At 32.9% G+C, this 24,095-nt stretch overlaps 3 protein-coding genes across 10 annotated transcripts in view; 1 reads left to right on the top strand and 2 right to left on the bottom strand.

Moving 5' to 3' along the window:
• LOC105671866 (serine protease gd-like) overlaps positions 1 to 24,095 on the bottom strand; it is a 46,397-nt gene that overhangs the window by 4,827 nt on the left and 17,475 nt on the right. The gene's annotated exons all lie outside the window — the stretch shown is intronic.
• Positions 10,080 to 14,546, bottom strand: LOC137001135 (uncharacterized). Of its 3 annotated transcripts, XM_067359398.1 has the most exons (6): positions 14,418 to 14,546; positions 14,082 to 14,205; positions 13,697 to 13,975; positions 13,061 to 13,141; positions 12,631 to 12,816; positions 11,893 to 12,215 (listed from the first exon to the last, which is right to left on the bottom strand). In XM_067359398.1, the coding sequence occupies exons 1-6, from the start codon at positions 14,438 to 14,440 to the stop codon at positions 12,141 to 12,143; spliced, it is 768 nt and encodes a 255-aa protein (XP_067215499.1). In that variant the 5' UTR covers positions 14,441 to 14,546; the 3' UTR covers positions 11,893 to 12,140. The 3 variants fall into 3 exon arrangements, with proteins under 3 accessions (XP_067215497.1, XP_067215498.1, XP_067215499.1); XM_067359396.1 differs by having other exon boundaries at positions 10,080 to 12,816; XM_067359397.1 differs by lacking the exon at positions 13,697 to 13,975 and having other exon boundaries at positions 10,080 to 12,816.
• On the top strand, positions 14,811 to 17,326 carry LOC105679460 (uncharacterized). Of its 2 annotated transcripts, XM_067359403.1 has the most exons (5): positions 14,811 to 14,952; positions 15,466 to 15,664; positions 16,027 to 16,169; positions 16,337 to 16,601; positions 16,682 to 17,326. In XM_067359403.1, the coding sequence occupies exons 2-5, from the start codon at positions 15,472 to 15,474 to the stop codon at positions 16,948 to 16,950; spliced, it is 870 nt and encodes a 289-aa protein (XP_067215504.1). In that variant the 5' UTR covers positions 14,811 to 14,952; positions 15,466 to 15,471; the 3' UTR covers positions 16,951 to 17,326. The 2 variants fall into 2 exon arrangements, 1 of the variants encoding a protein (XP_067215504.1); XR_010891261.1 differs by lacking the exon at positions 16,337 to 16,601.

The raw sequence follows: 24,095 nt of genomic DNA, 5'->3' as shown, positions 1-24,095 counted from the left end.
ATGTTGCAACATTGCCGCAATGTTACTGCAATGTTCTGTGTTTGCTGGGTTGTTAATAAAAGAAAAAAGAAAATCAAAGAAATCTCAGAAATATTAGAATAAGAAGAAACGAGAATTTTTAGTATAGTAACTGTTAGATATTTTATTTTTAAAATAACCGCCCTGCGCGCTAAGGCGGTTCTATGCGTATTGGTTGTTCTCGCGTCTCTTCGGACGCTTTTCGGCGTCTTCGCGTCGTCGATTTGCGTGAGTGTGCGCGCCCATTGTTCAGTTGTTCTGTTTGTTCGTTGCCACGTTAAGGTGTGTCTTCACCAGAGTTCGCGAACAGTTTACAAACAGATCGCAAACTGTTTTCTTTTTTATGTGGACGCGAGCAGCTCGCAAGTTCGTTAACGGGAGGGTCCCAACTGCCTACATTCCCATTTGCCAACAGCTTCGATTGCCGACATTCCCAATTGCCTACAGAGCGATTGCCTACAAGCATTATTGTGCACATGCAAAAATTAAAAATACAAATGTACGTTTGCACACATGACATTATTGCGCACATACACATTGCACACATGACATTATTGCGCACATACACATTGCACACGACATTATTGCGCATATACACAGGAAATCAACAGATACATAGTACTCAAAGGTTTATAATTAGACGATTTTACGTGGGTTTGCAACTTTTCACGCGGAGCGAGGTTCAACTCACATTACCTGGTGCTTCAGATGCGAAACGAGGTTTATAATTATACGATTCTACGTAGTGTAGGACATCCTCTTTTTTACTTGTCAGTATAGTGGAGAGATTCCTTTTTTGACACATGGATCACACGGAAAATAATTGAACTTTTTGCCATAAGCTTCTGTCTACACTTCATACACTACTACGACTGACTGCTTACTTCTACTCTAACAACTCTCTCGCGCCCACAGGTGGCGACGCGGCCTCGGCGCGGTTTACAAAATAAAAAATCTTTTATATAAAAAATTAACATAAATATTCTACATTTGGCCATACCTGACTGGATGTCGCCTTCGACAGAACAATACACAAAGAAAAACGACCGAATGTATTCCGCAGAACGAACGGAGTCGTAACTGAACAAATTAATTTATAATAACAATGTTATTTATATTATTCTACTTTTGCCGCCACGGCCTCAGATTGGCGGCTTGCCAAATGCCTTGATAAGGACGCAGTTTGTTTTGAAATCCGTCTGCGTCCGTGATTACATATCTATCGTTGTCGAGTTTTTCCGCTACTTTATAAGTTCCTTTAAAAATCGGTATAAGCTTATGAGATGTTCCGGCCGTGCTATCGAAATTCTTAATCGAAACCAGATCGCCTACCGCATATTCATGCGCTTTTTTTTCGTTTGCTATCCGCATATTCTTTATTATACGCTTGAGATCGCAGAATTCTATCCGACGCTTGTTCTCGGATCTTATTCAATTCGCATCGTTCTTGTCCGAGATCGCTTTGTAGGTGCTCGCGCAAATGGTCTACGAATTCGCCGCGCTGTTTCACACCAAACAACAGTCGACTGGGTGTTTCGCCGGTGACCTTGTTTACTGTATTATTTAGCGCGTGCTTGACTTCGGCAATGGTTTTATACCAGTACTTTCCTATGGTGTCGTCCGATAGTTTAGCCAACATTAGAGTCAACGTCCGGTTGACCCGTTCCACCTGTCCGTTTGCCTGAGGGGAGCCCGTAGCAATCTTAACATGTTGGATTCCATTATCACTTAGGAATTCCTTAAATTCGGAGCTCGTGAAGCAACTGCCTCTGTCTGTAACTATTATTTTTAGTCGTGAATAATGTTCGAAATACTGACACAGAGAACCAATTGCCTTTTTGCTAGATGTAGTCTTAATCGGATAGAGCTTGACAAATTTCGTAAAGCCGTCTATGATGACTAACAAATGTTGCTTAATAAGTCGCTTTTTATCTATCGGACTAGGTGATCGACATGCAAAGTATCGAAGGGAGTGTCGCCCTTTGGTATCGAGTGGATTAGTCCCGCGACCTTCCCGCTGACCGGAGAGAAGGCGATGCATTTGAGGCAATTCTTGATATGGCAATCCACCTTTTCGCGCAACTTCGGAAACCAATAGCTCTCGAGGATAGCTTGGGCCGATTTTTCGGTATCCAAATGACCTAACTTGTCATGGTACTTATATAACACGTTTTTCTCCATTTGCCGAGGCACATATAAAACAGTAATTGATCTCCGTATTTACGATACACAAGGCCGTTTCTTAATTCGTAAAATTTATCTTCGGATTTCTCCAGTTTGTCGCGGATCTCAACAATAGCAGGATCTTGTCCTTGACATACCGTCACGTTCCACTCGAAGGGATTCTCTTCTATCACACCAATGGTTTGACTTAGAGCGTCCACATGACGCATACGTGTGCTGGCCCGGTGTTCAAGTTCGTAATCGTAATCTAGCAGGACAATTGCCTACTTTTCAACCCTATGATTTACATCTTTCTTCTTAAGTGTCATCGTCACAGCACTACAGTCGGTTATGATTTTGAATTTCAGACCCTGAAGATAAATCTTGAAACGTTCTAGCGCATAGATTATCGCGAGAGTTTCTAGTTCAAAGCTGTGCAATTTCGCTTCGGTTTCAGTGGTTCGTTTGGAGAAATAGAATACCGGAAGCATTTTCTCATCTGATTTTCTTTGCATGAGGACTGCCCCTAACCGACAGAACTCGCATCACAATGTAGTTCGGTTTGATCGTTCGAGTTGTAAACCGCCAAAATTGGGGCTTCCATAAGCTTAGTTTTAAGTTCCTTAAAGGCTTCGTATTCTGTTTCTCTAAACCGGAACGTCGCGTTGGCTTTCGTTAGGTCGTAAAGTGGTTTGGCGATTGACGCGAAACGCTCAACGAATTTTCGGAAGTAAGAACAGAGTCCTATAAAACTACGCACGTCTCTAGCGCTCTTGGGAATCGGGAACTTTTCGATCGCTTTGATGCCTTTTTTCGTCAGTTTCACGCCTCGCGCGGATATCTCGTAACCAAGATATTCCACTTCCGTTTGTAAGAAGTAGTAAGAAGTAGTAGTAAAATTTGTCGATTCGCAGTTCTAAGAGGTTTTCTGAGAGAACTTTCAACACGCGTTCTAACACTTCCAAATGGCGCTCTATCGTTTCGGTGGCCACCAATATATCGTCCATATATGTCGCCATGTTGCCTGTCCTCGTAAATTCGGCTAAAATGCGATGGATATAATGCTGAAACGTTGCCGGCGCTGTGCAAAGTCCAAACGGCATTTTTAGCCATTCAAATTGGCTAAGAGGGGTCACGAAGGACGTATACTTAATTGATTTTTCCGCGACGCGAACATGGTGAAATCCGTTCTTTAAGTTCAATAATATGAAGTATTTCTTACTTCCTACGATCGCTAATTGGTTTTCGATTAAAGGCATTGGATAGTTATCCCGGGTGATTACTTTATTTAGAGCCCGAAAATTTACGCACAGACGCAGCTTGCCGTTTCTCTTCTCAGTCAAGACTATAGGCGATGCAAACTCCGAATCACTATCCCGTATATACCCCTTTCTTAACAATTTGTCCAGGATTACTCGAAGCTTTTCCTGCCTGTCGTAGGATAGTTTACGCGGATTGCAGCGAAACGGTTTGGTATTTTCCAAACGTAACTTTAATTCCGTCTTTACCTTGGGCTCGGGCGGTCTCGGCGAGCCTATATATATCTCCTGAAAAATTCTTTCTAATTCGACTTTAGCTTTATACGGAACCGCAGAATTTATTTGCAATTTAGCGATTAAGTCGTCCTCGGACTCTACTGCATTGATACTCAAAATCTCCTGTTGGACGTCGTCGTCAGTCGGTAGCGTCAAGTGAATTCCGAATTTACGCAACGCGTATCGACCGAATAAAGCTGGCGTTAATGTAGTGTCCTCCGGCACCACGTACATTCTAACATTTTCTCTTGAGACATTTCCGATAAAAGCCGTAGTATAAACCTTTCCTAGAAGTTCTATTTGTATTTTCTTACACTCGTAATATTCGCGATCGGATGCACCTAACGGAAGAAACGCTTGTCGGTCAATAAATCGTTCTTTGATAAAACTAATCGAACTACCCGTGTCGAGTAGCGTGTCTAAACAGAACACTCTGCGTAGACTAGAGTTCTTTAATTCAAGCGTAACGAGTCTTCGATGTTCAACACTATCTTTTTCCTTCGGGTCTTCATACACATGGGACACTTGTGCTTCCTCCGTCGTCTTCGTCTCCTTGTTCGGACAATCCTTCGCCATGTGCCCCACATTTCTACAAGTGAAGCACGATTAGAGAATACAATCCCGGGATACGGGATCCCGGAATCCCGGAATCCCGACCGTTTTCTGGCCCCGAAAATCCCGAGATTGTAAATTACTAATCTCGGGATTTTCGAGATTGTCAAAACGTTTTTTATTAGATATTTTTAATAAATCAATAATTATATACATATAATAATATCCACTAATGTCATTTATCAATGAATAATATTCTCAAAATATTTTGTGCGTGACTAGTGACTACATTATTGTTGATTTACTTTTGTACCCGATGATTTTCTTGCAAGACACAACTCGCAAACGTGTCTCAACTGTTCTTTCTGACATGTACGAACGTGTTTGTTTTACTTGCACTGGCAGGTCGGTCGGCTCACGATTTTCATTAGTTCACGCTACGCACTCCAATCCAATAGATCGCTTTGCCCGAAATATAATTATTTAAAATGTCGCGTGATGGTGTATTTATTAAACATAAAAAAGTTTTTAAGACTTGGACCTGACTTCTAAAAATTGCAACAAATATAATAAGTACATTTTTTGTTTCTAAGAAAGTCTGTGATCTTAATAAAGTTTATTTTCTGTTCCTAATATTCAAGACTAATTAAAACAAAATGCTTAGTTTTATAATCTACATATGATAACTGATTAATAAAAAAAGTTAATTTTTTTATAGGTACATTGTTGATTACTTTTTTTTTATTAGTTCATAAATTTATAACTGAATAATGAAGAAATCTTGTTTAATTTTAGTGGATATTATGTTAACTTGTTGATTATTAGAGATATAATAAATCTAATTTTAAAAAAGTTCAATTTTTAACAAACATATAATTTTAATTCCTTTTTGTTTAGTCCCGGGATAAGCCCGGGATCCCGGGATTGATTCTTAAAAATCCCGAAATCCCGGGATCGAAAAAGAGACTCCAAATTGTATTCCCTAAGCACGATCCTTTTTCCCTTCTGGGTTTCTGGCAGTCTCTTGAAAGGTGTCCCGGCTGGTTACAATTGTAACATTTGATCGGTTTGTCACTGTGATCTTCTTACGATTTTGTTTTTGGCAGTTTGGCCGACTTCACTTTCAGCGTCGATTTTTCTACAGCGGTATTTCCCCCGTATGACGATTCTTTCTTGACACGGTTCGAAAGGGAAATCTTACGAAATCTATTTAGCAAATCCTTCACTGTGTCGAAACTTTGCATCCTGGCTTGATTCCGTAGCATCATGTCTGGTATTCCGTCCACCAAATAATCCAGCAAATCCGTTTCTCCAATCGGCACTAAGTTGCCTAAGATGAGTTTCTCGTGATAATAGTTGTTAAAAGATTCACTCGTCTGCCAGGTTCTTTGTTCAAATTTTCTGAGACGATCTACTCTACTTGGCCGTTGGTCGAATCCATTCTTCATCGCGGCAAGTAATGCGTCAAGTGTCATTTCCGTATGCTCAAATCTAGAGCGGAACCATCTGTCCGCTTTTCCTGTAAGTTTGGAGCTGATGATCATCTTCATGATAGCATCGTCCACAGCAAATAGTCTTTTGACTAGTTGGACTTGCTTCTCCCAATCTTCAAAGTAGCGGTTCCGTAAAAACTACCCAAAAGGTCTCCTATGCCTTTTACGTCTGCTCGTAATGATGGCTGCACAGTAGATGCCCCCCGTTGTAGTAGTCGGTACCCGCGTACATCGTCTGCAAAATCTTGGCTTCCTTGATCTCCGACCATCAAGTTCCTTCTATTCGTCGTATTTGCTAATTCTAACTCTCACTGGGCCAAGACTGCTTCTCGTCGTGCCACATCTCGTTCACGTTTCGTAATTTCCAGCTCTTGACGCAGTAATTCGTATTGGTTCCATTCCGGCTGAGGTTCGCCTTCCTCTTGGTCGTTTTCTTGTTCCGGTGGAGGGTCGGCATCGTCCATCCATGTTCCATCTGGATTCGCCTCCAGTAGTCTCTTTACCAATTCCAGCTTTGTTCCTCCTGTCTGGAGATTGCGTTGCCTCAACATTTCTTTGAGTTGAAGTACCGTAAAGCGATTAGCAGCATCCATCGTGGCTATCATAAAATAATCTCAACGTACGCAGTCCTTGATAGGAAACTTTAATGCACACACGTAACCTAAAGTAGACTTAACAATACTTAGCTTATGGCATGTACGTGTCGTAAGTGTTATGCCTGCTCGGTCGGTAATTATGTTATAACCGACTAGCTGTTCACGTAAATGTCACACGTTGCTGCCGTCGAGATCGCTAACGTTGCCGACTCGGCCTATCGCAACCTATTCGTAGTTCGTGGCGTAGCTCGCTTGTCCTGTTGCCACGTGGCACTTATGCCTTTGCATGAAAAATGGCGAATGACGATCGCCTTTGGCCCCTTTCCGTACACGAGGGCCGCTTCACGCTTTCCGTCTCGTACCTTATGTCTCACACTTCGTATCACGCTAATGTCTTAACGTCTATATGGTCGACAGACCTCGTTCAATCGACACACGCGAACCCAATGCTACAAGCCACTCGTACGCCGTACACCGGTAAATCGCTCGATCGTCACTCAATCCACGTGTTCTCTTAATTCCGCGTATCCCACTTCTGAAAACTGTAGGACATCCTCTTTTTTATTCGTCAGGATAGTGGAGAGGTTCCTTTTTAGGCACATGGATCACACGGAAAATAATTGAACTTTTTCTTCCTTTTGCCATAAGCTTCTGTCTACACTTCATACACTACTACGACTGACTGCTCACTTCTACTCTAACAACTCTCTCGCGCCCACAAGTGGTGACGTGGCCTCGGCGCGGTTTACAAAATAAAAAATCTTTTATATAAAAAATTAATATTCTACAGTGGGTTTGCAACTTTTCGCGCAAAGCGAGATCCAGTTCACATCACCCTGTGCTTCAGATGTAAAACGAGGTTTATAATTATACGATTCCCCGTGGGTTTGCAACTTTTCGCGCAAAGCGAGGTCCAGTTCACATCACCCTGTGCTTCAGATGCGATACGAGGTTTATATCATAAAGTCATGTGTGCAATTTGTATGTGCGCAATAATAATGTCTTGTGTGCAAACGTACGTTTGTATTTTTAATATTTACATATGCACAATAATGCTTGTAGGCAATCGAAGCTGTCGGCAAAATGTTGTAGGCAAACAAAGCTGTTAGCAAATGGGAATGTAGGCAGTTAAAGTTCTCTCCGATTTTTTTATTTTATGTGCGCAATAATATTATGTGTGCAATGTGTATGTGCGCAATAATGTCATGTGTGCAATAATGTCTTGTGTGCAATAATGTCTTGTGTGCAATAATGTCTTGTGTGCAAACGTACGTTTGTATTTTTAACTTTTAAATGTGCGCAACAATGCTTGTAGACAATCGCTCTATAGGCAATCGGGAATGTCGGCAATTGAAGCTGTCGGCAAAATGTTGTAGGCAAACGAAGCTGTTGGCAAATGGGAATGTAGGCAGTTGAACCCCTCTCTTCGTTAACAGTTGATCAATTAACATTTGTTTCATTTGTTTGGTTGCTGTTTGCGAGCAGTTCGCGAAAAATCGAACCAAACATATCGGTGTGGACGTATTTGTGGCGATTAGTAAATTAGCAATAATAATATTAGAAAGTAAGTACAATAAATGTAATATTAACAATAATAATAATAATTTAATAATAATAATGTAAATAATTATAAAAATATTAATATTAATATTTAATCAATATTAGTATTATTATATTATATTTTTAATATTTAACATTTATATTCAAATTATAACATAGAATAAACTTTGTTAGTCCTTATTTCTGACTTAAATTTTTTAAAAAGATTATGGAAAATGATTAGTCTTTAAGGTTTGCTCTTTATAGCTGAACTGGCTGCACTAGTTCAGAGTTTATTTTTCTCCTTTCAATGTGGAGGGCAAAAAATAAACTCTGAACTAGTGCAGTCAGTTCAGCTATAAAGAACAGACCTATTATCTTGTGTTTTTTTTATTAAAATATATAACCAAGGTTGTTTTTATATAACAGGAAAAAAAAATTGAAATGGAATGGTCAGAAAAAGAAATCGTAAAATTAATTGAATGTTACAAAGAAGAACCCGTATTGTGGAATGTCAAATTGACAGATTACAGAAATAAAAATAAAAAGAATAATGCATGGAATAATATATCTGTTAAACTCAAAATTGATAAAATGGAAATAGAAAGAAAAATGAAAGTTTTATTGGCCGAATACCGTCGAGAAAAACAAAAAACTGATAAGAAGCTTAAGGCAGGAATAGGGACTAATGAAGTTTATTCAACGTCGTGGTTTGGATATAAATATCTTTCATTTTTATCAGATAAGAACAAAGTCAAATCAACAACAGATTCAATCGGAAATAAAAATGTAAGCAATAATTAATTTCCATTTTCTTATTGTACTATGTAAAATTCATATAATGTGTAAGCTACTAATGCATATTTTTTCAACAGGATAATCCCTCAGCGAAAAAAAAAGATAAAGAAGAAGAAGAAGAAATAGTAGTAGAATCGAAATTGGAAAAGAATGTTACAGCAGAAGAGGTAATAACAAATTCATCAGAGACATGTTTTCCTGTAGATATCACTAGCAGTGTAACACCTAAAAAATTTTGCTCTCCAAAAAGTATACAATACAAACGAAAGAAACCGGAAGAAGATCCCAGAGTTACGGAGGCTTACAATTTAATGAAAAATATTACGTGATGAATATACTGCCTATGGTGAATATGTTGCAACTAAATTAAGAAAATTGAATCCTCAAGTAAAAGCTACTGCTCAATTTGAAATAAATCGGATATTATATGAAGCTGAGATGGGACTTGGGCAGTATAGTGTCTATCAAGAAAAAGAAAAAAGTAATATTTCAACATTCAGTTCACAAGCAAGTACCAGTTATAATACAAATACGAACTTAAATCTAACTTCTTTATCAAACTCAAAAGAAAAAGATTCTATAATTAATTGCTGGCTCTAATTTTTGTAATTTGATTTACATTGATTTACGTGTTAATTTATAACATATGTAAACATGAATATGTAAACATTATAATACAATACACGAACATTTTAACTATCGATAGTTTTAATATTGTATGTTTTATTAATAAATAGAAGTGTGATGAGAATTCATATTTGAAAATATATTTTTACAGTAATTTTAATTTCAATTTTAATTTTAATTTCAAAATATATTAGCACATTTTACATATATATATATATATACACACACACACACACACACACACACACGCGCGCGCGCGCGTATATATGTATATAATATTTTTTATGTATATAAATTCTGCCATAGTACAGATTCCTTGTTAGAAGAAAAATATTCAGAAAATTCATCGCGAATATCATTAGCACTTCGAGCTGTTCTTCGACCTATTATTGGTAGTGGCAACAAAGGTGTTAGTTGATCATTCTCCGTTCTCCAAGTAGCTTTAATTATTTCTCCGTCTACTTCATCTTGCGTCTGATTTTTTTTCAAAAAGTTATGCAAATATACACATGATAAAACTATTGTTATTGCCCCTACTGAAAAAAATCACGTGATAAAATCAAGTGATAAAATTACATAACAAAATCACGTAATTAATGACTAAGTAAATCACGTAATGAAATGTTCCAAATCAGTACATGATTTTTGAAAATTACATGGTTTGAAAAATCACGTAATGTTAGAAAATCATGTGATTTTATAGCAATCATATTTTAAAGAGCTGAATGATAGAAATAGAAAAACGAAAAAATATACAATTTTGATTTAGATATGTTTATTAATTTTGCATGTAGTAATGGAATTACATTATGTAGTCTCGATAAATGTAGCAATAAAATTACATTGTGATATCTTAATTATATGAAAACATTTTTTTTTAATAAAACATTTTGCATATAAAAACTAAAAACATACAAAAAATTCAGGCGTTTAAGCCAGAATTGCGTGTATTCTCTATTGAAAATACCCGTTAAATTGTTTAATTGCATAATTAATAACGTTATTTTCAAGAGTTTTCATCAGTTTTCATCAGTTAAATCGCATAACGAAATCATGTAATTTTATCACGAAGAATTTAGAAACATTTTATTAAATAACAAAAAGGCCTCCAAACATGTAATCTGTTACTTAAATTATCGCCATTTGTTTATAACATCATAATTCTCATTTATACGTAAAAAACGATTAATAAAAATACAGATTCGGCACTGGACATATATACATCATGTTATCTATATTCATAAAAACGCAAACTCTTTCAATGCTGTTAGTGTCTTTTATTATTAAATTATCAGAAATATTTACAACTTTTTTCAATGGTAAAGAATTGTTATTAAAAATATCTTCTTTAATCACTAAATGACAGATAGTGTACTCTTTCCTTGTTGGAATATCGATAATAAATTCTATAATGCGAATAAAATCTCCTTCTGTTGTTACAGCATACGAATTATCTGATCGAATCATATTTCTTCTTGATGATGTGTACAAACATCGTTCTTTTACCATTTTACGATATGTTCGACTTTCATCTGATAATTCAAGTTCTTCTTTCCACATTAAACTAGTTTTATAATGTGGTCCAAAGTATCTTGCATGCGATAATTTACATGTTTGTTTTGCGTTTTTTTTGTCCAGATAAGAAATAAAACTACTTACATTTGAAAACGCTTTCAAAGCAATATGTTTCTTTAAAATCAATTCACTTTGACTCATTGCTATCGATCTGCAAATTTGATGTACAACGCCCTTAGCACCATGCACTTTTCGAACTATTTGACCATTTCCATTTTCAAAACAATAGCCAGAATGAGCCCAAAGTGGGCCCCAATCTGCTACACTTTGTGCCAAATGCAATAGTTGATGGATGTTGTACGTCATAGCAGCTTTGAAATAATAGTGTTCGGTGTAATCAACAAATTTTGTTAATAAAGTATGAGCATGATTGACTTCGTTACGTGTAATACTTTTCTTTAATAAAATATGGAATGCTTCTACTAGAAGTGACCAATGCTTTATCCATATTTCTAAATGTGGAAAACATAGTAAAATCGGTAAACTATAGTAAAGAATCCAATTCTCCCACTCTCTTGCTTTCCAATATTTTCTATCTCGTATGGAACGAGATAAACGAACAATTTGATTGGGAGCTTTTATTGTTAATAACAAGTTGTCAATTTTATTAATATCATTATTGGATAAAGAATATGGCAAGTTGTTTGATTCGATCCAATACCCTACAAATTGTTCCGCTATTCCCAAACAAAGACAATGCATACTATCTGGTACAAAACCAGATATAATGTTAAAACCTTGCAAATTAATTAAACATGAAGGATTTTTTACACCATAAACGGGTTTTCGGGATGTAAGACTCAGTCGCATGTGCTCGATTGTTTCATTTTCAGTTCTTTTAGGCGGTACTTCATTCATTAAAGTATATTTTACACTTCCACCTCTCTTGTAAACAACATAATATCCTGGATGTAAGCACCAACTGCATCCAAAATAGCCATTATACTGAACTATACCCTGCATCGGTGCACGAGCAACAGAGTCTACGCAGCAACATAAGGTGAATACTTTAATAATACGTACTTCATTTGCAATAGTACATCGTACACCATTATTTGACAATTTGTTCATGTGAACAACGTACGGTTTTAAAAAAATATTTATATTTGGTTTATCTTTACCAAACCATATGCCGCACACTATAGGTCTAGAAGTTCTTACATCCAAAGGCAATTCATTTATAATCATTTGAATCGGCCAAATAGAAAATCTAGAACTTTCGAAAATTGGGGATCCATCACTGTTCATTGTAGTTGTAGCAAAATTAAGTTTATCATGTATTGACAATGTGTCAACAAATTCTTTGTATAATATTCCATCTGTAATGTCATCGAATTTTTCATTATTTCGCACTTTTTCGCGCACTACATAATCATAATATTTTTGATTATCTTGAATTAAATTTGCAATTTCGTTATTTACATTAATAATAGCAAAAAAGTCATTATATGTTGTATCTTTCAATGCAATTACAGTATCGCATGTTTGACATTCAACGCGATGATCTTTGCGATCAAACATTGCTACATATTTTTTGCAATTTGGACAAACTGCATGATATTCTATGACTGTTTCTGGATTGAACATTTGATCAACAAGATAGCGCGTACTAGGTAATAAAGAAAAATTAAAAAAACAATTTAACATTTTAAAAAGATCAGCTAATGCACTTTGTGATAAACAATACGTAAGCCCATACTTCAAAACTGCAAGTAAAATTTCAGCTTTACTTACAACTACTTGAGCATTAATAGTCTCATTATTATCTTCATTTTGCATCATTTCTGTTAATCTACTAAAACCAATATTTTCACTATTGATATCTTCAGAGTTGACTTCTTCGTGAATATCTTCGTTATCGCTATCATCTTCATCGCTACATTGAAATAATTCTTCATGTGCATCGTAATACCATGAATCCTGTGGATATAAATGATGTTCATTATAGAGTTTTAAAAAATGATTTATAAAAATACTTGTAATTTTTAAAATTTTTGAGAGAGAAAATACAGAATTAGAATAATATCTTATACATATTAATAAATTAACTTTACTTTTCTTAAAGATCAGACGGATATAAAAAAATAAAAAAGAAATTGATGTGTTATTGATGTAAATTACATACATATTGTGAATTATATGAAATTAAAAAATATAATCTTACACGAAAATTTTCATTCTCAGAATCTGATAAGCCATACAGTTCATTCGTGTCATTTATTGAAATCTGAGATACATCTACCATCTGCAAAAAATAAATTTTATATTTTTAAAAATGTACTAAATTAATCCTTAACACTTAAAGGTACAAAGTTTTTAATGCATAGTCTTGTATCAATGAATAAAAAACTTATAATTAAAAAAAACCTATAAAATATTATATTTAGAATAATAAGAATTTTGTTTAATGTCTTTTATACACAAAAGTGAAGCTAATTAAATTGAATAAAACTTTTCTGAAAAATCTTTTTTATGCATATCAAGTATTTATAAAGATTCAAAATAAAAAAGTATAGAAATACAATGTGTGAAATACAAATTGTAGAAATACAATTAAATATTGATGTCTGCCTCTGCATACTACTTAAAAAATGCAAATATCTGTTAATAAATGAATGCTAAGTGCGTTTTTTATAAGAATTTATAATTTTGTAGGCTGAGTTCCACTTGGTGATCGCAACGCTCGTGAACATTATCTATCTTTCTTTAACTTTCGATGAAAAACAAAGATAAAATGATTCCACAAGCGTTGCGATCGCCAAGTGGAACGTACCTTTAGTATAAAGTATTGTACACTAACTTGCTCTAATGCTGACAATGATTGTTGATCGTTATTTTGCTCAATAAATGGATCTTCATGTGTTGATAAAGATTCATGATAATTATGTTGTACGAGTTCCATGTGCTGGTCTTGTACTAAATGCAATGATAAGTCAGAACTAATTGTAAGTTGCTCATTGTTTCTAATATTTGCTAACAATGCTTCATTGGAGAATGATAGGCAAATACTATTATGTTGACTTGTGTTATCAGAATCTGTATTGTCGCTATCACTGGATGATTGACGATTACAGTATTCCTAAATGAAAGCAATAAAATAATATAATTATGATGCAAAATGTTTTTATATTCTACACTACAAGAATAGCCATTTAAATATTTTTAGAAATCTGTATAATACTTACTCGCCATTGAGCATCTTCGACACTGTTATCACTGCTTTCATCACTTGATTCACATTCTATATTTCTCCTGTATTGACTCGTTCTTGGCACTTTTAGAAATTTTTTTTCGAGGTAATTATGATACCTCCGCATTATATGTTATTAATATTTATATAATTATAATAAGAAGAGAAGAAGAGAGAACAAACAAAATACACATGAACGGTCATGAACGAGAATGACGACTTTTTGTCGTTAAAACGGGAAACACAATGCAAGAGAATAGCGATAGCGACAGAAATAGCACAGACTAGGCGATAGACACAGAATTCTCGACGAAAATTTCATCGCTATTACCTGTTCCGTATTTCTATTCGCATTGCATCGATATATGCATTCACAAATGTGGATTTTTTTGTTCTTATTGTTATGTTTATAGATTAATTTTATTGCTATCGCTATTCTCTTGCATTTTGTAAAACCCGTATCAGACGACGTATTAAAGATTGAGATTAAAGATTGAAGATTGAAATTTGACGTATCAGAATAAAGAACTTTTAGTTTCTTTTGTTTCAATTGGTCAAATTTCAATCTTTAATCTTCAATCTTCAATACGTTGTCTGATACGCGCTTAAGGGTCTTAAAGGTTATAACGCGCAAATTCCGTGTAACAATGAACATAGACATAACTGATGTAGAGTCTGTGATCGAGTCCTGAGAATCAACCATTGACGGCATTTCAGCAATTCGCAACACGTTTGTTTCTGAGATCACTGTTTCCTACCGAAAAATTCTCGTTCAACAGTAACGAGTCTTATCAGAGACAGTGAACGATAAATAATGAACAAAATCAATCGTGTTTTTTTTATTGGATTGCAGAAGCACACATGAGGTAAGTAATAAACATTTTTTATAAAATTTTTGTTCTCAGTCTACTTGAATAGTGAGAAGAGTGATTCATTTGATTTAGCAAAATGTGTTGCTAAAAAAATAATTATAGAGCAAATTAAAATATAAATTCTTTTTTTTGTATTTTTTTTAGATTACATAACCATTAAAATGATGTTCTCAAAATAGTTCAGACAGCACCCATATCCAAAATACACTCAAAGAAAATATCCAGAAGATATCCTATCATCCCAAAAACATTTTCTAGACGTTTTTTTGGTATGCTGTGCGATTTCATGAGAGATGTTATCATTTATCTCTATTCAAAATAGTTTATGATTATTTTTTATATACATTGTAAGAAACATTTAATTTTGTTTTTATTTATGATTTAAAAATGAATTCAATATTAATCATAATATAAATATGTAATACTATATCATTTGAATCATTTTCTTATGATAGTTAAAAATGTTTTTCAAGTTTTGAAAATGTAATTAAAAAATATTTTTTATAGGGTATTATGGATTCACAAATTAAATTTGCTAGTGTACGTTATTTCAATGATGAGAGCAAAAAAATCCACATTATTTCTATTGACAAAATAAAAGATTTTACAGTTCTGGATAAGTATGAAGATCCATATTTTGTAAAAAGACTGAATACTATAACCAATGAAGAAAGTTTGATCGCAGCTCAAATTATGGAAGTAGGAAGTATGTACAAAATTTATTCTTATAATAACTTTTAATTTTAAGTGAAAAGTTAATACTTTTCTTTTTTTCTTCAAATCTTTTGCGGTATTCTTTGTTTTCTTTTAAAACTTTTTTCTACAAACTGATTTTTTTCATTTTTTTTAAATTTTGTTTGTTATACTCCATTCTAGCTTGGTATTATGTATGTGTTATGTAAAAAGATTCTGTAATTTATTTTTTTGTAGCTTTGATATTACTTTCTCTTATAACAATAATTGTATTATTCATTCTAATCTTTTACTGAATACATCTAATAAGTATTTCTTCTTTTCAGCAAATAATGTGATTTTATTACGTTTTTACTAATGTGTAATTCTTTGCAGCTAATGAAGAGGACTTGAAACATAACAAACAACGTTATGTCTTTAAAAAAATGCGCTACAGTGATGCCGTACAAAAAATATTAGATAAACAAGAAATATTAGAAAAAGAAAATCCAGAGCCTAACGAAACTCAAAAAGAAACGGTAATATTTCAATCACGTATTGTTATAAATTTTTACAAACATTTAATTGTTTATTTTAATTATAACTATTATTTTAATTATAGCTAGTATACTATTATTTTTATTTTATTTATATAATGTACATATTTTATGATGTTCAAAATTCTTAAAAATTATGAATTTTTAAGGAGTTTGATAATGAAAGAACATCGAAAGAAGGTGATGAAAATATAATCAAAGAGAAGTTGAAAGCTTCAAATCGTGACGATATAATATTTGAAAGGAACCGTGAAAAACTTTTTGATATTCCAATTGCTCTAGAAAAGAAAATTCAGTCTTTACAAGATGAAAACAAAAAATTACAATTAGAAAACAATAATTTGAAAAATGATATATTCTTTTTGAAAGAGAAACTTCATTCATTGAAAACAAAAAAACAATTATTTCCTGAAGGTAAAAAACATTAATTTTGAAAAAAAATTGTTTTTTTATTTACATAATTTTTATCAATGTTTGGCAATGTAATTATACAGAAATAAAGCGTCCGGCATCACCCAGCATAACCAGTACTCCAAAGAAGATGAGAAGTGAAACAGTTAATGTTCCCTTACAAGATGCTGTTTTCAGTGAACCTAGTACTTCTCAACTAAGGAGTGAGCAATCTTTATTGCAAGATGACTTTTGTATTAAAGTTTTAGCAAAAAACAATAAAACAACTCAAAAAGCAAAGAGTAATAAAAAAAAACAAAGAAAGAAAGCAAAAAAAAATAAAAAGTCAAAGAAAGATAAAAGAAAAAAATAAGAATAAAGGAAGTGACCTGGATTACGATTCTGATCAATATATTGGATTAACAGATAAAGAGAATATGACTACTTGGAACGACGAAGTAAGCGGAACAACTGTAAGTTTAGATGTAAAAAATGTTGTTTAAATTAAATTAAATTTAAGAGCTCCACAGGATGCGGAAATATTTGCCGCGCAGCAAAAAGCATCGTAATAGCCAATCAATTTACAACTCTTCCATAAGAGTGATCTTGATTCCAGCGTCGTTTTTTGTCGCACGGCAAGTGGTTCCGCGTCCTGTGAGCAGGAACTCTAAAGGCCGTATTAGATTACGCATTGAAAATTTAGATTAAAGATTGAAGATTGGGAATTTGATCAATCGGGAAGAAGCAAACAAATATTGCTTCTTCCTGATTAGTCCCAATCTTCAATCTTTAATCTTAATCTTCAATCCGCAATCTGATACGGGCTAAAGGCATTTTTAATGTATTCGCGAGAATGTAGCGATGTGTGCTTTCCGCACTTATAAACTCAATATTTTTATCTTGTCACACACACACACACACACACACACACACACACACACACACACACACACACACACACGCACATCCTCGTAACGTATTTTTTGTTTTACTACGTAACTAGTTTTTGTTTTACGTTTTTGTACGTCGTTTTGATAAAAACAATAATTCTTTTGGAACTTATTTTTTTATTTTGGGAACTTAAAATTTAAGAAATATATAATGTGTGTTATTAATTAATAATATTATTAAAGAAGATTAATTAAAATTTAAGTATTTAAGAAACATACAACTTAAATATAACTTGAAAATTATTAAAATTATTTTAAATCTGTATTTATAAGTTAATTCAATAACGATAATTATTAGAATAATTTCTAAAACAATAACAAAAATTTTAATTCCTTTTTTTTTAGATTAAAATGATGCACTTGAGGTACGGTATCTCAATACCGTATATAACATGGAAAGAAATAAAGAAGTTGAAAAGACCTTCTTTATTTGTTAGACAATTGAGCCGAGCACTTTGGGGAGTGCACAAATTGATGAATAGAGCTGTGTTGTTGGAAAGAAGTAAAAATAGATTGCCCAACCGATCCCCAAGAAAGCCACTAACACCGGTAAAAAAAGCTGTTTTAAAAAGTATGTATAACAGAAAAAATAATCACTTTGTAAAGAATTAGTTATTATTGGATTATTTTATTAATATCACTATTAAAGCTAAATCATTATAATACAGGTCGAAAAAACGTCTAATAGACATCTAATAGACATTTATTTGGCTTAATAGTGCTATTAATAACATTATCCAATAATAAAGTTAGGATTTCACACACTCGCATTTTTAATGTACTCCGTCAAAATGAGCGTAATATAAAAACTTATTTCATCTAGAATGCTATTCAGCTTTTATCGAAATGCACCACAAGAAAGAAAAAAAACAACTGATAAATAAATGGAGACGTTACTTGAGCATCTACATAAATTTTCTTATTGAAACAGAAATAAAAGGTAAATATTATTTTAACAACGTCAAGACAAATAATTTTTATCTGTTAAAAGGTAATCTTTTTTTGTTTTTCTTTAATGAAAAATTTGTAAAGGCAATTAATATAATGAAATTAACCCTTAAAGCATAGTAGTTTTTTCTAATAATAAGTAATAGATTTTTTTCTTTACTTTGTTCACTTAAAAAAAGTAATAAAATTGTGTTTACATGTAAAATATAGGACATTGAATTAAATAAAAAATTTTTTATATTTTAAACATTTTTTAGCATAGATGATTATAACAAATAAATAAACATTCTAGATTTTAGAGGAGAATCTTAGATCAAAACACCTTTCAGCAAATAAACACCAAAAAATCAGAAAACAATATACTTCAAAAGTACTTAGTATTTAAAAAATAAAAAAATGTCTTAATAATAACAATGTTAAAAATGTTTTGCAGAAGAAAAACAAAGAAAAAGTATTTGCACATCATCCAACTCATCAGCGTCATCAAGTTCTTCACAAGCAATATCAAGTTCCAATGAATCATCATCAGATGATGACTAAAATAAGCTTATAATGATATATTAATCACGTTTTTATTTATAACATGTTATAAACAAATGGCGATAATTTAAGAATGATACATTACATGTTATTTTTGAGACTTTCGTTATATAATAAAATGTTTCTAAACTCTTTGTGATGAAATTACATGATTTCGTTATGCGATTTAACTGGTCAAAAAAATCGAAAATAACATGTAATTAATTATGTGATTCAACATACAATTTAACGAAAATTGTTTACCAAAGAATGCACGCAATTCTGGCTTAAACGCTAGTCTGAATTTTTTATATATGTTTTTTTGGTTTCACAATTGTTTTTAATATTTTTATGTGCAAAATGTTTTATTATAAAAGAAATGTTTTTATATAATTAAGATTTTGAACTAGTCAATAAGTAATTCATACTTTCATAATGTAATTTTATTACTACATTTATCGAGACTACATAATGCGTTTTCAAATGTAAGTAGTTTTATTTCTTATCTGGACAAAAAAAACGCAAAACAAACATGTAAATTATCGCATGCAAGATACTTTGGACCACATTATAAAACTAGTTTAATGTGGAAAGAAGAACTTGAATTATCAGATGAAAGTCGAACATATCGTAAAATGGTAAAAGAACGATGTTTGTACACATCATCAAGAAGAAATATGATTCGATCAGATAATTCGTATGCTGTAACAACAGAAGGAGATTTTATTCGCATTATAGAATTTATTATCGATATTCCAACAAGGAAAGAGTACACTATCTGTCATTTAGTGATTAAAGAAGATATTTTTAATAACAATTCTTTACCATTGAAAAAAGTTGTAAATATTTCTGATAATTTAATAATAAAAGACACTAACAGCATTGAAAGAGTTTGCGTTTTTATGAATATAGATAACATGATGTATATATGTCCAGTGCCGAATCTGTATTTTTATTAATCGTTTTTTACGTATAAATGAGAATTATGATGTTATAAACAAATGGCGATAATTTAAGTAACAGATTACATGTTTGGAGGCCTTTTTGTTATTTAATAAAATGTTTCTAAATTCTTCGTGATAAAATTACATGATTTCGTTATGCGATTTAACTGATGAAAACTGATGAAAACTCTTGAAAATAACGTTATTAATTATGCAATTAAACAATTTAACGGGTATTTTCAATAGAGAATACACGCAATTCTGGCTTAAACGCCTGAATTTTTTGTATGTTTTTAGTTTTTATATGCAAAATGTTTTATTAAAAAAAAATGTTTTCATATAATTAAGATATCACAATGTAATTTTATTGCTACATTTATCGAGACTACATAATGTAATTCCATTACTACATGCAAAATTAATAAACATATCTAAATCAAAATTGTATATTTTTTCGTTTTTCTATTTCTATCATTCAGCTCTTTAAAATATGATTGCTATAAAATCACATGATTTTCTAACATTACGTGATTTTTCAAACCATGTAATTTTCAAAAATCATGTACTGATTTGGAACATTTCATTACGTGATTTACTTAGTCATTAATTACGTGATTTTGTTATGTAATTTTATCACTTGATTTTATCACGTGATTTTTTTCAGTAGGGGCACTTTCTGGCTTGAGTAGGAGAGGTTTTTGTAGTACACGGAATGCAATAGATAAAATTCTGAAAGTATTTTTAATAATTCTTCTTGCTCTACAGAGTCGGTAATTAAATATACGTTTTTTTGAACCGTTTTCTTGTTTTCCAGGATATGGTTTCATTATATTATTTTGTAATGGAAATGCATCGTTTGCTACAAAAACATATGGAATTTTTTTGGTTCTTTCTGGCAGTGCATTTTCCGGAGGCAAATTCAGGGTTCCATTTGCTAATTCTGAAGAAAATTTACAATTATTCCATACACCTCCATCTGAAATTCGTCCCTGGCAGTCAATGTCAGCGTATATAAAAGAATAGTTAGCATCGGTAATTCCAAATAATACAATGCTATAAGATTCTTTGTAGTTGAAATATTCTGTGCCACTATGTATTGGAGCTTGTAAAATTATGTTTTCCATCAATTGCTCCAAGGCACTTGGGAAAATTCCATTTATATTCAAAATCGTTAGCTATTTTACACCAAGTTTCATAACTTTTTGGATACTAAAAAGATTTTAAAAAATTAAAAACAGAAGGAGAAAACAGAGATTAAATTAAAGCAAAATGTAAAATAATTATGTATCTATCTGTATATATTCACGAAGTGCCTCATTTAAAGCTGAACAAACCTCAATTACTATTAGAGATATAATTTGTTTTGAAATTTTGAAAAGATATATTAAGCTGGTGAAACAGTCTCCTGTAGCCAAAAAACGTAAAGTTACAGCTAAACGTTCATATACTGGAATAGCAGCTCTGTAGTTAGTATCACGTTTTGCTATAGTTGGTCCTAGAGACCCTTAAATTAGAGTCTGGCCATCAAGCGATTTTGTCAAAATTCTGCGAGAGAGAAAGATATATTCACTATCTCTTTTTCTTTAATCTAGCTCTTTCTGACGCATTCATGCACATGGCTACATTTGCACATGACTACGTTTGTTTTAAGTAAAATTTGTTATAATTATGTAAAAAATTGTGTGAAAATAGGTGGATGTGCAGCACCGTTTTGCAACAATTCATCATCAAAAGGTTATATTATGAAGATATTTCCTAGAGATTCTGTACGTCGAGCTTTATGGGCACAGAATGTTCCGCGTGAAAATTGGGCACCAACAAACAATTCTTTTCTTTGTGAGGTTAGTAGTAATATATTAGTTTATTATAATCAAATAATTGTAATGTTGATTAAAATTAATTTAATAAACTTTCTAAAATTTCTGTGCTTTTCTTCATGACACATAATTAAATTATATAATTAACCATTGTTATTATGTAGGTTTATTTTGCCCCAGAAATGTGGGAACCTGGCCGCAAACAGAAATTAAAACAACATGCAATACCAACAATCTTTGGATTTTTTGTAAAAAAGCAAGTACCAACGAGAGAAAATGATAGCGATAATAAAATAACCAGTGATACACAAAATGAATGTACAAATGAAGAAGTTAATATGGAAACAGCAAGTCTATTATAAGAATAAAAGTATGATATAACTAACATACTTTATTATAATACATACAATATTTTCAGGTTATTGACACGGAACCTACAACTTCAAAAATAGTATCTGAATATCGAGGAAGTAAAAAAGAAAATGAGAAGTATAAAGAATTGGTGAACAAACAGCAACAACGTCTTATCATTAAGAGAAAAAAAATAAAAGCTTTGCAATTTGCAAATAAAATGCTAAAAAGCAAAATGGATAATAATATATATAAGAAATTTATTTATATACTAAAATTATAAGAAGATTTGCAGTATTTAGATTAAAAATTTATAATAAAAAAAATACACAATGTAAACGGTATGACAGCAAATCTATGGCAAGGCATACTCTTCTTTAATAATATTAGGTGTAGTAAAAAGTAATCCATTATTTTTCTAATAGATGGCTATAGTAATCCGTATCTCGCGTTGTATAAGTGCAATCGGGTCACGCTTTATAGCGTTAGAAAGATAAGATTTCGAACTAAAAAAACTTCTGAAACAGTTTTGTGATTGCTTGACTCAGCATTGTTTGAGCGCACGTCAAGGATGGACACCAGCAAAGAGAAAATACGTCATATTCTACAGTTTTTCTTTGATAAAGGTGAAAACGCAAGCCAGGCGGCTAAAAATGTGAATAATGTTTATGGTCCTGATACTGTAACAGCCAATTACGCGCAATTTTGGTTTCGTCGATTCCGTTTCGGTAATTTTGATGTCAAAGATGCACCACGCCCTGGAAGGCCAATTGTCGAAAATGTTGATGAAATAATGGAAATCGTCGAGTCCGACCGTCATGTAAGCACTGTTTCGATTGCCCAGAAGCTAAACATTGTACAAAAAACCGTTTGGAACCACTTAAATAAGGCTGGATTCCAAAAGAAGCTCGATGTATGGGTGCCTCACGAATTAACGCAAAAAAACCTCATGGACCGAATTTCCATCTGCGAATCGCTGCTGAATCGCAACAAAATCGACCCATTTCTGAAGCGGATGGTTACTGGTGATGAAAAGTGGATCACTTACGACAATGTCAAGCGAAAACGGTCGTGGTCGAATCGCAGTGAGCCGGCGCAAAAGGTGGCCAAGCCAGGATTGACGGCCAGGAAGGCTTTACTGTGTGTTTGGTGGGATTGGCAAGGAATCATCTACTATGAGCTGCTCCCCTACGGCCAAACTCTTAATTCGGATCTGTACTGTCAACAATTGGACCGTCTAAAGGAAGCAATCGCTCTGAAGCGGCCAGCTTTGGCCAATAGAAGAGGAATTGTGTTCCATCAGGACAACGCCAGGCCACACACATCGATAGTGACTCGCCAAAAGCTCCGGGAGCTTGGTTGGGAGGTTCTTATGCATCCACCTTATAGTCCGGACCTGGCGCCAAGTGATTACTACCTGTTCCTGTCTATGGCGAATAATTTTGCTGGTGAAAAATTTGCCTCAAGAGAAGCTTGTGAAAATCGACTGTCCCAGTTTTTTACCAGTAGGGACGAGGGTTTCTATGAGAGAGGCATTATGAAATTACCTTCAAAATGGCAACAAGTTATCGAACAAAACGGTGCATATTTGACCTAAATCGGATCATTCTAACTATGCTAAATAAAGCCTTCAATTTAATGCAAAAATAATGGATTACTTTTTACTACACCTAATATGTAATAATTTTTCACAATATAAAAGATATTTTAATAAATAATTGTGCACTTATTTTATTTTGTATAAATTGCATTTTTTTCTGTTTTATGTGCAACTGAACACACTTAAAAGATAAAGAATTTCTTAGGATGTATTATTTTAATGTTTTACATAAATAAAAAATAAAATTTTGTTTTTTTAAAACGTTTATTTTCTCTATTTATGTTACTAAAATATATTTAAACTAATAGCAAGGTTATTGGCATTCATATGAGAGGGATTTGACAAAACATGGCGGATCAATCAAAACTGGCTGCCTTATGGCCAGACTC

This window comes from Linepithema humile, chromosome 7 (genome assembly GCF_040581485.1).
Source record: "Linepithema humile isolate Giens D197 chromosome 7, Lhum_UNIL_v1.0, whole genome shotgun sequence".
In the NCBI taxonomy this organism is placed as follows: Eukaryota; Metazoa; Arthropoda; class Insecta; order Hymenoptera; family Formicidae; genus Linepithema; species Linepithema humile.
This window is presented reverse-complemented; position numbering and strand designations above follow the sequence as displayed.

Coding starts and splice junctions, on each gene's coding strand:
- LOC105679460 (XM_067359403.1), top strand. CDS start 15,472: ATGGATTCACAAATTAAATTTGCTAGTGTACGTTATTTCAATGATGAG. Junction 15,665..16,026: donor TCAAATTATGGAAGTAGGAA/GTATGTACAAAA, acceptor AATTCTTTGCAG/CTAATGAAGAGGACTTGAAA. Junction 16,602..16,681: donor AAAACAATTATTTCCTGAAG/GTAAAAAACATT, acceptor GTAATTATACAG/AAATAAAGCGTCCGGCATCA.
- LOC137001135 (XM_067359396.1), bottom strand. CDS start 14,440: ATGCGAATAGAAATACGGAACAG. Junction 14,206..14,417: donor CGAATAGAAATACGGAACAG/GTAATAGCGATG, acceptor TATAATGCGGAG/GTATCATAATTACCTCGAAA. Junction 13,976..14,081: donor TCGAAGATGCTCAATGGCGA/GTAAGTATTATA, acceptor GCTTTCATTTAG/GAATACTGTAATCGTCAATC.